The sequence below is a fragment of the Zea mays genome, chromosome 7, assembly GCF_902167145.1.
Source record: "Zea mays cultivar B73 chromosome 7, Zm-B73-REFERENCE-NAM-5.0, whole genome shotgun sequence".
NCBI lineage: Eukaryota > Viridiplantae > Streptophyta > Magnoliopsida > Poales > Poaceae > Zea > Zea mays.
Window position 1 is genome coordinate 177,034,642 of NC_050102.1, and position 12,760 is coordinate 177,047,401.

The 12,760-nt window shown below is 46.9% G+C and overlaps 2 protein-coding genes and 1 non-coding gene across 3 annotated transcripts; 1 reads left to right on the top strand and 2 right to left on the bottom strand.

Moving 5' to 3' along the window:
* The first annotated feature begins 605 nt into the window (after positions 1 to 605).
* On the top strand, positions 606 to 3,784 carry LOC103633468 (IQ domain-containing protein IQM2). The gene is made up of 9 exons (XM_008655160.4): positions 606 to 1,177; positions 1,300 to 1,414; positions 1,511 to 1,576; positions 1,666 to 1,754; positions 1,849 to 1,936; positions 2,047 to 2,193; positions 2,299 to 2,391; positions 2,532 to 2,633; positions 2,721 to 3,784. The coding sequence occupies exons 1-9, from the start codon at positions 732 to 734 to the stop codon at positions 3,498 to 3,500; spliced, it is 1,926 nt and encodes a 641-aa protein (XP_008653382.1). The 5' UTR covers positions 606 to 731; the 3' UTR covers positions 3,501 to 3,784.
* A 2,830-nt stretch (positions 3,785 to 6,614) lies between these two features.
* On the bottom strand, positions 6,615 to 6,734 carry LOC111589904 (U5 spliceosomal RNA). The gene has a single exon (XR_004851710.1). It is a non-coding gene; the product is annotated as a U5 spliceosomal RNA (small nuclear RNA).
* A 684-nt stretch (positions 6,735 to 7,418) lies between these two features.
* Positions 7,419 to 11,471, bottom strand: LOC103633469 (DEAD-box ATP-dependent RNA helicase 36). The gene is made up of 6 exons (XM_008655161.3): positions 10,452 to 11,471; positions 9,571 to 9,902; positions 8,918 to 9,121; positions 8,730 to 8,811; positions 7,992 to 8,090; positions 7,419 to 7,858 (listed from the first exon to the last, which is right to left on the bottom strand). The coding sequence occupies exons 1-6, from the start codon at positions 11,100 to 11,102 to the stop codon at positions 7,736 to 7,738; spliced, it is 1,491 nt and encodes a 496-aa protein (XP_008653383.1). The 5' UTR covers positions 11,103 to 11,471; the 3' UTR covers positions 7,419 to 7,735.
* Between the last annotated feature and the right edge of the window lie 1,289 nt (positions 11,472 to 12,760).

Consider the following 12,760-nt stretch of genomic DNA (forward strand, 5'->3'; position numbering starts at 1 on the left):
CGAGTCGACATATCCCTGTCCAATTTTGATAAAAAATGGTATTGATAAAGACGGGCAGTTTACTCGGTCGTCGGTCGGGTCAGATGGACGCGCCTAGTCACCTAACAATAGTTAATGATATATATATATATATATATATATATATATATGACGATAATTGTATGTGGTGAACAATATACAGCGAGATTTATTTGCCTAGCTAGCTCGGTGAAAAAAAAGTCATTCCACCAAAAAAAAAGGTCACCGGCCAGTGGGCCACCGACGGAGCTGCGGTATGGTGCGTTTGCCCGGCGAGCGACCTCACCGTCGTCAGCCCGTCTCACCGACCGTGAATGAATCCATCCGTCCATACACATACCAGTACACTGTTGCTGTCCTCTCAGCGCCTCCCACTGACCACTGACCATGACAGGTCAGGGCCCTGCAGCGGAGGCACCTCTCGCTCTCGCCTCGCACCTCTGGAAACCCGAGTGGGCCTCGCCCTGGAACACGTGGAGCGGCCGCACAACCGTACCGTACCACGCTTTTCCGCATCCGCGGCCCGCCCCCACCTCCGCTCTCCGCCAGCGATATATATATGGCCAGTGGCCTCGACCTGCCACCTCGGGACGGATAGCTAATCATCTTCAGCCGTAGCAGCAGCAGGAGCAGCCGAGCAGAGTCAACCACGCACCAACCAACCAGGTTCACAAGCACCTGCCGCGGGATCGGGGAGGGTCATCGTCATCGCGATGGGCGTGCTCTTCTCATGCCCCGTGGAGGAGGAGGAGGACGTGCCGGCAGGAGCTGCAGCTGCCCTTCCGGCGCCGTGCAATGCCGCCGTGGAGCCGCCGGCCCTCAAGCCGTCGCTGCAGGGCTCCGGGAAGCTCCGGTTCGAGCGCTCGCTCGGCAGCCTGATCCGGCGGGAGCAGCAGAGCCCCAGCGCGCGCCTGCACGTGGACGTCGACGTCGACGTCGACGCCGCCGCCAAGCAGGTCCCCGCCACGTCCACCGTAGCGCCCGTGCCGCCGGTCATGCCCAGGGAGCTCGCGCGGACCAGGTTCGCCGACGCCGCGCCCGCGCCCGCGCCGGAGAGCCCCAAGCACGAGGCGGCGGCCGTCACGGTGCAGAAGGTGTACAAGAGCTTCCGCACGCGCCGCCGCCTCGCCGACTGCGCCGTCGTCGTCGAGCAGAGCTGGTGCGTGCGCAGCCCTTCCTACACAGCACATAATATGTACTTCTTCTACCTCTCCTTCCAGCATCCGCGTTCGTGACGCTGACCCCTGCCGTGCGTCTCGGCCGATGCGGTTCCTCCTGCAGGTGGGAGCTGCTGGACTTCGCGCTGCTCAGGCGGAGCTCCGTCTCCTTCTTCGACATCGAGAGGCAGGAGTCGGCGGTGTCCAAGTGGGCGAGGGCAAGAACCAGAGCTGCCAAGGTAAAAAAAGTCCGCATCATATCTCCCGCTTGTCAGTTCCAGTTCTTCCCACAGGAGATTACTGACGGCATTCGCAACAAATCGCATCGAGATCAGGTTGGCAAAGGGCTGTCCAAGGATGACAAGGCCCAGAAGCTTGCGCTGCAGCACTGGCTCGAAGCTGTGAGTATTATTAGATATATATTGCTGTCAGTTAGGGTCCATGTGAAGCATGTGCTCAGTCATCTGAAATGCTGAAATCTGACGAACAGATTGACCCGCGCCACCGGTACGGACATAACCTCCACTACTACTACGACTGCTGGCTGCGGTGCGAGAGCAAGGAGCCCTTCTTCTACTGGTTAGCGTCCTTCTCTGAACTGAACATTGACATCTCTATATCTTCTTCTGGATATTTCATCAGCCATTGAAATCTGACTTTCTTGTGGTTTCAGGCTGGACGTTGGAGAAGGCAAGGAAATCAATCTCGAGCGGTGTCCGCGGTTGAAGCTTCTAAGCCAGTGCATCAAGTACCTTGGTCCGGTAAGCCTACTACGGAGAATTATTTGGAGATAATATCTCGAGAGAATGCCCGCTGGAAGAGAGAGAGAGAGAAATGTCAGAAAATAATGATCCAAGCTGTATTTGTGCAGAAAGAAAGAGAAGAGTATGAGGTTGTGATCGAGGATGGCAAGTTCATGTTCAAGAAAAGCAGGCAAATCCTAGACACGTCCGATGGACCAAGAGATTCCAAGTGGATCTTTGTTCTAAGTACATCCAAGAATCTGTACGTTGGACAGGTAACTTCCGCCTGCTGCCTTGGTGGTGCTGCCAGCAACACAAAGTAGCTTCCTGGTTCACTATCTCGTCATGTGACTAACACTGTCAATGAATCCCAATTGCAGAAGAAAAAGGGCACATTTCAGCATTCGAGCTTCCTCGCTGGAGGAGCTACATCTGCTGCTGGTCGACTAGTTGTGGAAGATGGGATCCTCAAGGTACAGATCTGCCTTATAAAACCACATAGTAACATTAACATCTAGTGGTGATGAACTGCTGATGCAATTACTTTTTTCCGGGTCTAGTACACACGTATTAACCAAAAAAAAAACTGATGCATTCTGATGTTCTTTCACAGGCTATTTGGCCACACAGCGGGCACTACCGCCCAACGGAAGAGAACTTCCAGGAATTCCAGAGCTTCCTCAAAGACAACAATGTCGACCTCACTGATGTCAAGGTGAGGACTCTTCGGTGATACCCCGCGCTTCAAAAAAAAAACTTGTTGCATGCAGCATTTTAAACTGTTCCGTCCTCAATGCTGCAGATGAGCCCAGATGAAGACGACGAGGAGTTTTGGAGCAGGCTCAGAAGCATCTCTTCCGACTGCTGCGCCGTCGCTGACAAACCCGAAGAAGATCAACAGGCCGCAGCTCAAGAAACCAGCAACAGTTGCCAGGCACCTCAAGTCACTGAATCGACCACACCTGACGAAGTCTCTCCCTCCCCGTCCCAGCAGGAAGAAACCAGCAAGAGTCTCAGTCCCACTGCAACTGTCACGAGGCAAGATTCATCAGAGGACGCCGAGACCTCAACGACAAGCCACCGTGCCCTGTTCGAAGATGGTCAGGAGGAGGACCACGCTGCCGCGGCCACCGCCGCCGACGACAATACAGCCGTGCCGAGGGAGAAGATCCTGCAGAGGATCAGCTCCAAGAAGGAGACCAAGTCGTACCAGCTGGGGAAGCAGGTGTCGTTCAAGTGGACCACGGGCGCGGGGCCCCGGATCGTGTGCGTCCGTGACTACCCGTCGGAGCTCCAGCTCCGGGCACTGGAGCAGGTGCACCTGTCTCCGCGGAGCGGCGGCGCCGCCGCAGCCGCAGGGGCCGGTAGGGCGGCCTCGTCCCGGTTCGCCTCGCCGCAGCGGTGCGGCAGCCCGGTTGCGGCGAGAGGGCGCCGCGAGCCTCTGGCGTCGGCGGGGTGCGGCAGGGCGGCCTCGTCACGGTTCGCGTCGCCGCAGCGGTCCAGCAGCCCGATGGCGAGAGCGCGCTGCGAGCAGCTGACGCCGAGGGAGGCGTTCCGGACGCACCTGATGGCCAGAGGTTAACCGGATCGGATCAGCCATTCAGCAAAGCAGCCGATGGATGGAGTCATGGAGAGACACTTTCTCTTCTTCCTTTATCCCCTCTTGTGCATAGGAGAAAGAAAAAGAATAAAGATGGGAGTGAAAAATTGCTTCCCGTGTTAGATCTTGTAGAGCGCCACACACACACACACGTGAATACGTAATCAAATACAGAATTCTTTCATTCTTTGGTACCATGATGAAATAATGCAGGCTCTAATTCTACGCGAATACATAATCAATACAAAATTCTCTAATTTTTCGTTTGTCCTGATTATGATGATGAAATACTGCTGCAACCTATCCAATGCTACTGATTTGACTTTGAAACTATGTGCAGTTGTGCTTGAAATGCCTGTATACCATTCAAACGATTGACTACATTAATTATACATAGTATTCTTACTCTGTTTGATGCTGCAGTTTAGAACTTTGAGTATAACATTTAGGTGGTGTTTGGTTTGAAGAATCAATCCATTCTATATGAGGTGTTGCATCATGAGTTCATTCTATAAATTTGGTGAAATGAACGCATTCCTCGTATTATTACTATTATTAGCTTATGAGAAATGAAATAGTGATGGATTAACTCATTCTATTCCACAAACCAAACAAGTAAATGAGAAGTGAGAAGATGATGGATTACCTCATTCCTCAAACCAAACACCCCATTAATTTAGTATTATTAGAACTCTCAAAAAGAACATAATTTTAGTTTTTGTTGATTCTAAAATCTTGATATTTGTTGATTATGAAATTTCTATTTTATATTGTTAGGGCTATCTCAAAAATGCAAGCACCTTTTGAAAATTAGCGTATGTGTATGTAGTAAGGGCATCTGTAAGGGCTCTCAATTGATATTCCCAAAACAATAATTCAGAGTAGAAATGAAAAAACTCGGTACAATTGCTCGTGATCTATTCTCCTAAATTTTCCAATGCTACAAAACCAGAGCCTTCAAATATAGATTTGAGATCCAGTCACCGTCGCCCCTATCTGCCTTTTTTCATTCCCCGTGTGTAGTTGCAGTGTGCGTCATTCTAGAACCTACTCACGCCGCGACGTTGACACGCTTCCAACCTCCCCGAAGGCCTTGTTCGTTTGTGCCGGATTGATGGGTCGGAATGATTTCTAATCAGATTTCTTCTCTAATTTATATAAATTTTGATTAGCTGAAACGATTCCGGATGCAATCCGACACAAACGAACAAGGCCGAAGTCAAATTCGAACCCGCCCAGGCTCCGAACACGCGTCGTCGACGTCCTCCCGCGTCCACTGCGGTATGGTCGCCACCGTCAGGATCCTTCTAGCTAGTTTAGCCTCCGACGAACTTCTAGCGAACAACCATCCTCCACTTCATTCTGCATCCTATCCGATCCATGCCTCGAATAAATTAACATAGTAATGGAATCAGGTTCTCAGACTGGTTGGCATACCATGACTAAATTAGTTTCAACCGTGCCTATATTCTAAAGTTCTGCGGCATACCATGACTAAATTAGTTTCAACTGTGCCTATATTCTAAAGTTCTGCTAAATAAACTACTCTAATGTTCAGTTTAGCTTATGGCAACTGAAAACACATATCGTGATACTGAATTTTGGAAATAATGTTATTGTTTATGAGCTCATGGAGCACTTCGGTAGGTAGAACCATAGTATATGTCTACTGATTGTTATAAAAAATTGACTAAATAAGGTTTGTTCCAGTTAGAACTAGTTTGGAGATTTCCAGAGATTGAGGGGAAAATTAAGCTAATTTTCCTCTTGATCTTCGGGAATTCCAAAGGGGATTTAAATTTCTAAATTAGTCCTTAATGCAATCTAGGTACCTATTGTCAAAACTACACATGCCTGAAATATTACCAACCATGTGAATTTTGTTCTCTGAATGGTGTAAGCAAGGCTATAATATTAGCTTGTATGGTCATCATGTCATCGCCACATATATAGTTCCCACTTTTTATGTGTCGCCCATTTTATTTACTAAAGAAATTTCTTTTTAATATGTGCATTGTTGAATGAAGCCATTCATGGTGTGACATGGAAATATCTATAACATGATTTGGGACAAGGCATTTAGCGATATAGGTTGTTATTACTTTTAACATTTACTAAAGAACCATAGTTATTTTCAATTGAAGTTTAAACTTGCAGACTGTATCATTCTGATTGCAAGAACTATTGTGGACCCCTCCACTTTATTTGTTTCTTGACATTGGGCACATTTCCGATATCAATGATCATATTTAGTTACCTTAACCAAAGTGAGGATCAGAACTGTATGGTGTCCTTTGGTGTTGCCATATATGCTGCAATGGTCCGAACTGTTGGTCTTCAGGAAACAAAAGCAAATGCATGAGATGGCCAGAGAAGATTTACGAATAGCCAATGTATTTTTAAGGAGATGTTGAAGTTGGGTACATTTGTTGTCTTTTAGATTTTTAGGACTAGCTTAATATAGAGATATTCAGAGCACAAATATTATGAGTTGTTAGAGATACTATAAGGGCTAGTTTAAAATCGAGAAATTGGAGGAGATTGGAGAGGCTAGATTTCCCTTCGTATTCAAGTTTGAATAAAAATATAAATCTGACACATTCAATCTCTTCCAATAATTTTATGGCTCCCAAACTAACGTTAAAAGAAAAAAATAGTTCGCTTTGTACTCACCACGCTTGCATGTTTCGTTTCAAACCTTTTTCGCTTCAACTAGCGGCGAACTGGTGGAGCTAAACTGTAGCAAGCCAACAAAGCAACAGGGTACAAAGGCCTCCAGTTCCGCGCGCCTCTCCACAAAAGCCCATCTAGGCCCTACCCAGCGACGTTATCAATTTTGAGGCCACATATGTGCTAGGGCTTTTGCCAGCGTAGTAGCTGCCCTGCCGTCTGTGCCCTTCGACGGCGAGTAGAATCACAGGAGATCCGCCTGCTTGCCATGGTTCAAGCCAAACAAAATATGTGAAGACAATGGCACGTTGATAGTTGTTTTTTATACTATCCAAATAATCTTTTAATGGACTATTGTATCTGGAAATAATCTTTTAAAGAATAGATTAAAATTTTCATTTAAAATTTTAAGGTGGCATTGTTGGGGCCTTCTCAAAAAGAGAAAACACCCTCCAAAAATAAGCGTATGCTGCTTTGTATGGCGCACACACGGTATTCTTTAGTAAAAGGCGAAAGAATAGTTCGCTTTGTGCGCACCACGCAGCTGCGTGCTTGTTTGCGGTGGCCACCCGTCCTCTCATATACACTGCGTCCAGTCTGGTTTGGCTTCAGCTGGCGAGGTGGAACTAAAACTGCAGAAGTTTCTTCACGCCTTCACGCCTCCAGCTTGAGAGCGCATCACGAAAGCCCAACCGGGCCGCGAGGTTATCAGTTTTCAGCCCATGTGTGCCCAGCGAGGGAGGGGCTTTGTCAGCGTCAGTATCTGGCGGGTTTGTGGCCTCCGTGTCATGCGGTTTCGTCGTCTTCGGAATTCGGACAGACGGCGGGCGAATACAATCACACGAGAACAGCTTGCCATGGTTCGTTCGAGCAAAACTAATTAACTAAATATATAAAGTCAATGGCACGTTGATAATTTTTTGCTCAGTCAAATAATCTTTATAAAGAACAACTAGAAATATTCTGAAAAGAATAAAATCCTATGTTTATACTAGATGACACTCTTAATTTCAACTAGAATATATATGTTTAGACTAAATGACACTTTCTTAATTTCAACCAGGATCATTTGTAGAGAGGATAGTATCTGCAACCATCTGTCTGAGAAAGAATATGATTCTAGCATAATACCAAAGAAAACCATTTTAATACCAAAGAAATATATCTTTTATAACATATCTATTTTATATTGTAAATATTGATTATATATTTGTTTCACCTAATCAGAGATAGATTAACTCGTCAAAGAGCGAGAATTATAATTCCTTTAGAACAAAGTAAGTACTGACAAGCAATGGTGAAGTTTCGTCCATTACTGCTGCGCCACGAATTCAGTGGCACATCTGCCGAGCCACCCCCTAAATTTATACATCCACAGCACAACGCCGGCAAAACTGAGAGCAGTCGACTGAATGGGCTCACTGGAGCGAGTCATCATCGACTCCTCCAGGTTAAAGCTACTCGCTAGACTGAACAAGCAACTGCCTCTCATGTTTAACGTTTTAGATCGGGCACAGCGGCCTTCAACATTCGTCCTTCTATGGGTTTTAGTCTTCATGTTTCCTCTTTCTTGCCCGATCTCTTCTCTTCTGTTCTTTTCTTGCTTCTACTTTCTCATCATGTCCCTCGTCCCTCCTCCTCATTTTCGAGAGACGTATTGCTTTGAACACCTGTTATGTGTGCATATAGTTGAGATGAACTCAGCGCCAAGGGAAATGAATACAGATAGTTTGGGCAGGGGCTGGTCAGATGGCAAAACAGCTGGTTATTTCAAACAGAAAAAAACAACTCAAGAACTCAAACCTTTGTAATATCTTTAGTAACTTCTTTATCACTGCACTCATAGGCCTCCAACTGCTTTTCCACAACATCTTCTATCTCGTGTAAAAGACATATATCCTTCTGCAGACACAAAAAGATAGGTTGGCAACTGAAGCACTGTTCTGATAAAATCACAAATATGTTGCTTCATTTAATTTTTTTTAATGGATCACCTTGTGATACTAGCACTAGAGGGGAGAGGTACAACTCATTAACAGGTGTGTTATGGTTTTTGTTACATGTACAATTTAGGCCTTGTTTGGATACCCATGTATTTTTTCTCGAACGCGCAAGAGAACTAGGCATCATTATATCAAGATGAAGAAAAAAAGTCCAAAATAGACCCCGGTACACGAATACCCTCCTAAGGAGGTTTAAAACAAAGAAATAGGAAACTATGCATGATCCTACAAGAAACAATTACAACCCTACAACGAGCAGCTAAGAGACACGGGTGGTGGTTGCAAGAAAGGAGAGACCCTTAGCTCCCGCCATTTCCCACAACTGCTGTTCCTCCTTGACTGACAGAGAGCTGCGGAAAAACTAGGAGATAATCCATCAAAAGGATACATGGGCACCCAAACAAACCCTTAGTCAACTTGAACCATTTCTTGTATAGGTATTGTTTAACCAACCTTCTTGTTAAGTAATTTTATATGTAAATTACATCATCAAAAAATTAAGGTAAAGTTTTCTTTAAAATGATAGAATTCAGCAAACCTGTGTAACAAAGCTTATAGCGAGCCCTCCCCTTGAAGCTCTTGCAGTTCGTCCAACCCGGTGGATGTAATCACGTGGAGACCTACAACAAGTAAAAACAAGAAGTTTAAAGCCACACAGTTCAAAAAAAGTGTTGACAAACAATTTTAATATATTGCATATAAATCCAGTATAAAGTATAAACACACATCGGCATGTCGTAGTTGATAACAAGATCAACTGTCTGGATATCTAACCCACGACTGCCCACATCAGTGGCAAGCAATACAGGAACCTGACCGGATTTAAACCGGTTAAGTGCTGAGAGCCGCTGTGCCTGAGACTTGTGAGAGTTCAAAGCAACCGCAGGATAACGAAGTTCTTCCAGCAGCAGATCTAAATATTGGCAGTCTCTGCAAAAGAATGGAAGCAATTGAAGTAAATGAGGTAAAGACATCAAACTTTAAAATGGATAGTGTCTTACATTTATGGAGGAAAGAAGATAACATTGCACACAAATCATCTATTTCAAACATAATCCCATGCAACTTTGGCTATAGGAACACCCTGGTAGAAAATGCTATAGAGGCCTCGTGGCCTCGCCAAAGTTTCTGGCAACATCCTCAAAAGGAAGAAAAGCAATGTGTATTTCTTTTAAACTTTTAAAGAATTAAAAGAAATGGCGACAGAATATATCTTAGTTTCTAGCACATAATACTGATAATGTTAATAACTAAATAAAGAGGAGACACACAACCAGGAAGCTCTTTATTCCACACAACATTAGCAATGACTAGTTATTGTGTGGGAGAACATAGTTCCTGGAAACTCGTGTAGGGAGTATGGACTTAGGAGAGCATACTTGCAAGTAGAGACAAATACAATGGCTGAACGAATAGGGTCTTCCGTTTTTCCCTTCATAACTGACAAAAGATGCCAAAGATGAAGCTCTTTTCCCTGTGGAGGAACATGGATGTATTGTTGCTTTAAGGTCTCCACTGTCTTGAAACCTTCGTATGCTTCAAAAAAGTATGATTTGTTCCCCGAAAGTTCAAGCAAAGATCTCAGATTGTCTGACATTGTTGCTGAAAACAAAAAGGTTTGCCGCTTCTTTGGTAGACAGCCAAATATGACACGAAGTTCCTCTTCAAAATTAACATCTAGAATTCTATCGGCCTCGTCCAACACAAGAAACTGCGATAGGAAAGACAACCACTTCAGTGATCCAGAAACAACAAAAGATGGCAATGGGACATTTCTTAGGGTACAATTTAAGTGTTAGTACAATAAAAACATAGATCACTCAAAGGGATGTCCCTGTCTGGCACTAACAATCAACAATAAACCACATAACCTCAAGAAAAAAGGGACCAAAGACTGAATTGGCATCTACCTACCATAAACAATAGCATGCATAATTTGCTGACCACAAAACAAATAAAACAGGATGCCTTACTTCTATACAGGCAGACAAAGGTCTGTGACCAACTGACCATTACATTTCAATAGAACATGTCAACTACATTTTCTACTTCCAAAATTCACAAGGAATATAAGTGAATAAAGAAGTGTATGTTCCGTATGGAGTATAACATAGATTACAATAGTAATATGCCCTTATCAATGGAGAGAAAAACACGACAGTCATCAACATACATTTTGAGCAAAGAGAAGGGAAGTGATAAAGGCATCCACAGCAACAATAATGTATGTGTTGATGCTAAAAGGAAACCGCATGCCTACCTTTGTGCGGGAGAATACTTTGGCGAGGTCAGGATCGTTTTTGACGAGCGTCGCAATGCGTCCTGGGGTGGCGACGACGACGTGGGGGCGGCGCGAGAGCCCTTTGGCCTGCGCGAGCGAGTCGAATCCTCCGATGGCCGCGAGGCACCTGAGGCCGAGCGGCGCCCCGAGCGCGCGGAACTGCTCGGCGAGCTGCGCCGCGAGCTCGCGCGTGGGGGCGAGCGCGAGCGCGGCCACGCCATAGGGGTCCTCCCCGAGGCGGTGCAGGATGGGCAGCGCGAACGCGGCCGTCTTGCCGCTCCCCGTCTCGGCGATCCCGAGCACGTCCGCCCCCGCGAGCGCGCGCGGAATGCACCGGCGCTGCACCGCCGTGGGGCGCCGCATGCCCAGGGCTTCGCACGCATCCACCAGCCACTGCGATAGGCCAAGGTCCGCGAAGGTCGCCGGCGCCGTGCCGGCAGCGTCCGCCGCGTCGTCGGCCTGGCCGGTCTCGGTCACGATTGTGGGAGCAGGGTCGAGGTAGGCTTCGGCGGCGGCGGGGTCACGGCTTGGGGGTTCCGGCTCCGGCTGGGGCTGGACCTCGGGCTTGAGCTTGGGCTTGGCCCTCTTGGAGAAGAGGCGGAAATGTTGTGCCTCGCCGTCGACCTCCATGCCGTGGCGGGCTGTGCCAACTATATTCCTAAATTCCTACGATTCAGTTAACACCCAGCTAGCCGTAGCAGCAGTCAACGGTGACCGAGCGACGGAAGTGGCGGCGGAGAGCAGAAGCGCTGGAGACGTAGGTGAGGAGCACGAGTAGGTGCGCCACGTAATCGGTGTGAAGGAAGACCAGACGGAGCGGCGAGTGGTTGAGATAGGAAGCGGCCGGCGTTGGAAGGTTCGGGCGGGGGAGATGGCTTGGCTAGGTTTTAGGCCGGCGGCGCGGGGAGATGGCGGTGGCGTGGCGGGGCGGGTTCCAGGATGCGGAGGTTTGGAGAGGCAAGCCGAGACGGGCTGCTGCGTGCTGCCTAGCTATGCTTAAGCTTGGGCCTGAGGGAGTTGCGCAGCCCACGTATCTAGAAGAAGCCTGCTAGCCCAGGAAGCCGCGACCGACCGCGTGGCAAGTCCGACTCTTTAGGCCTTGTTTGTTGTTTGGATAAAGAGGGATTGAAGTAGATTGAAAGGGAAATTAGTTCATATTACACTTCAATACACCTTATACCACCTCAATCCACTCCAATCTAAGATTACCCAAACAAGCCCTTAGGTGTGTTTGATTACATTTTAATATCGTAAATTTGTTTTATACTGCGTTTGGATGCTGGTATTGAGGCCCAGATTTTGGAATTGGAATTGGTAAAGCCGAATTTCAGCGTTTGGATGCTCACGGAATTCAGAACTGGAAATCCATCCCAATTCCCCTGGTATTCAACTACACCTGCACCCCCTCCCCTTCAATACCAAGCCCCCCACCTCGGTATTGCTCAGAATTCAATTACACCCGCATTCAAACAACAACATTGGTATTGCATATCAATTCCATTTCCCTCAGATTTGGTATTCTTAGATCAATTCAATTCCACCACGTGAATGCCTACATCCAAACGAAGCATAAGGGGATTTCAGTTTCCAAACTAGCCCTTAAGGCTACTTCGAGAACCTCGAATCCCCTTCGGGATTGAGATAGAAATGAACTAATTTTCTCTTTAATCCTGAAAAAATTTTGAGTTCTCAGTGCTAGTTTGGGAGCTAAAATACTGGAGGAGGTCGAGGGGCTAAAATCTTTTTCTTATTCAAAATTGAATAAAGAGATTTTAGTATCTTCAATCCCCTCCGATTTGCTCCGAAACTAGCCCCCAGTCACTTTTAAACCCTTTTGATGACTAGAAAACTATATTTTACTCGTCGCTTTTAGTCATCTGGTTCGCTTTCTTTAGAGATTAAAAGTGACTATTTATTTACTTTCTTTAGAGATTAAAAGTAACTAAACTTTAGTCACGCCAAACTAAACAAACTAAACGAGGTAGATAAGACTATAAAGAAAGGATACAGGTAATTAGTTCTTGTTAAAAGACACACGGAAATGCTGGCTTCCCAGCGTTTCACGGGACCTTCTCCTCTCGCGCAGCGACGCGTGCCGCGCTGCCCATGCTCGCGTCCGCAACAACAGTCAACAGAGGACTCGCTCGCGTCCATAGATTGACAGACGACTCTCGCGTCCGTGGCGCGCTTCCCGAGCTCCGCGCTGCGGCCTCCGTGCGCTGCGGTGAGCGTGGCGGTCGTCGATGGAGGGGACGGCTCCGTCCGCTCGTCAGCACGACCAGCAGGAC

Coding starts and splice junctions, on each gene's coding strand:
- LOC103633469 (XM_008655161.3), bottom strand. CDS start 11,102: ATGGAGGTCGACGGCGAGGCACAACATTTCCGCCTCTTCTCCAAGAGG. Junction 8,812..8,917: donor ATCAACTACGACATGCCGAT/GTGTGTTTATAC, acceptor TACTTGTTGTAG/GTCTCCACGTGATTACATCC. Junction 8,091..8,729: donor CTATAAGCTTTGTTACACAG/GTTTGCTGAATT, acceptor TTGTGTCTGCAG/AAGGATATATGTCTTTTACA.
- LOC103633468 (XM_008655160.4), top strand. CDS start 732: ATGGGCGTGCTCTTCTCATGCCCCGTGGAGGAGGAGGAGGACGTGCCG. Junction 1,178..1,299: donor GTCGTCGTCGAGCAGAGCTG/GTGCGTGCGCAG, acceptor TTCCTCCTGCAG/GTGGGAGCTGCTGGACTTCG. Junction 1,577..1,665: donor TGCAGCACTGGCTCGAAGCT/GTGAGTATTATT, acceptor TCTGACGAACAG/ATTGACCCGCGCCACCGGTA.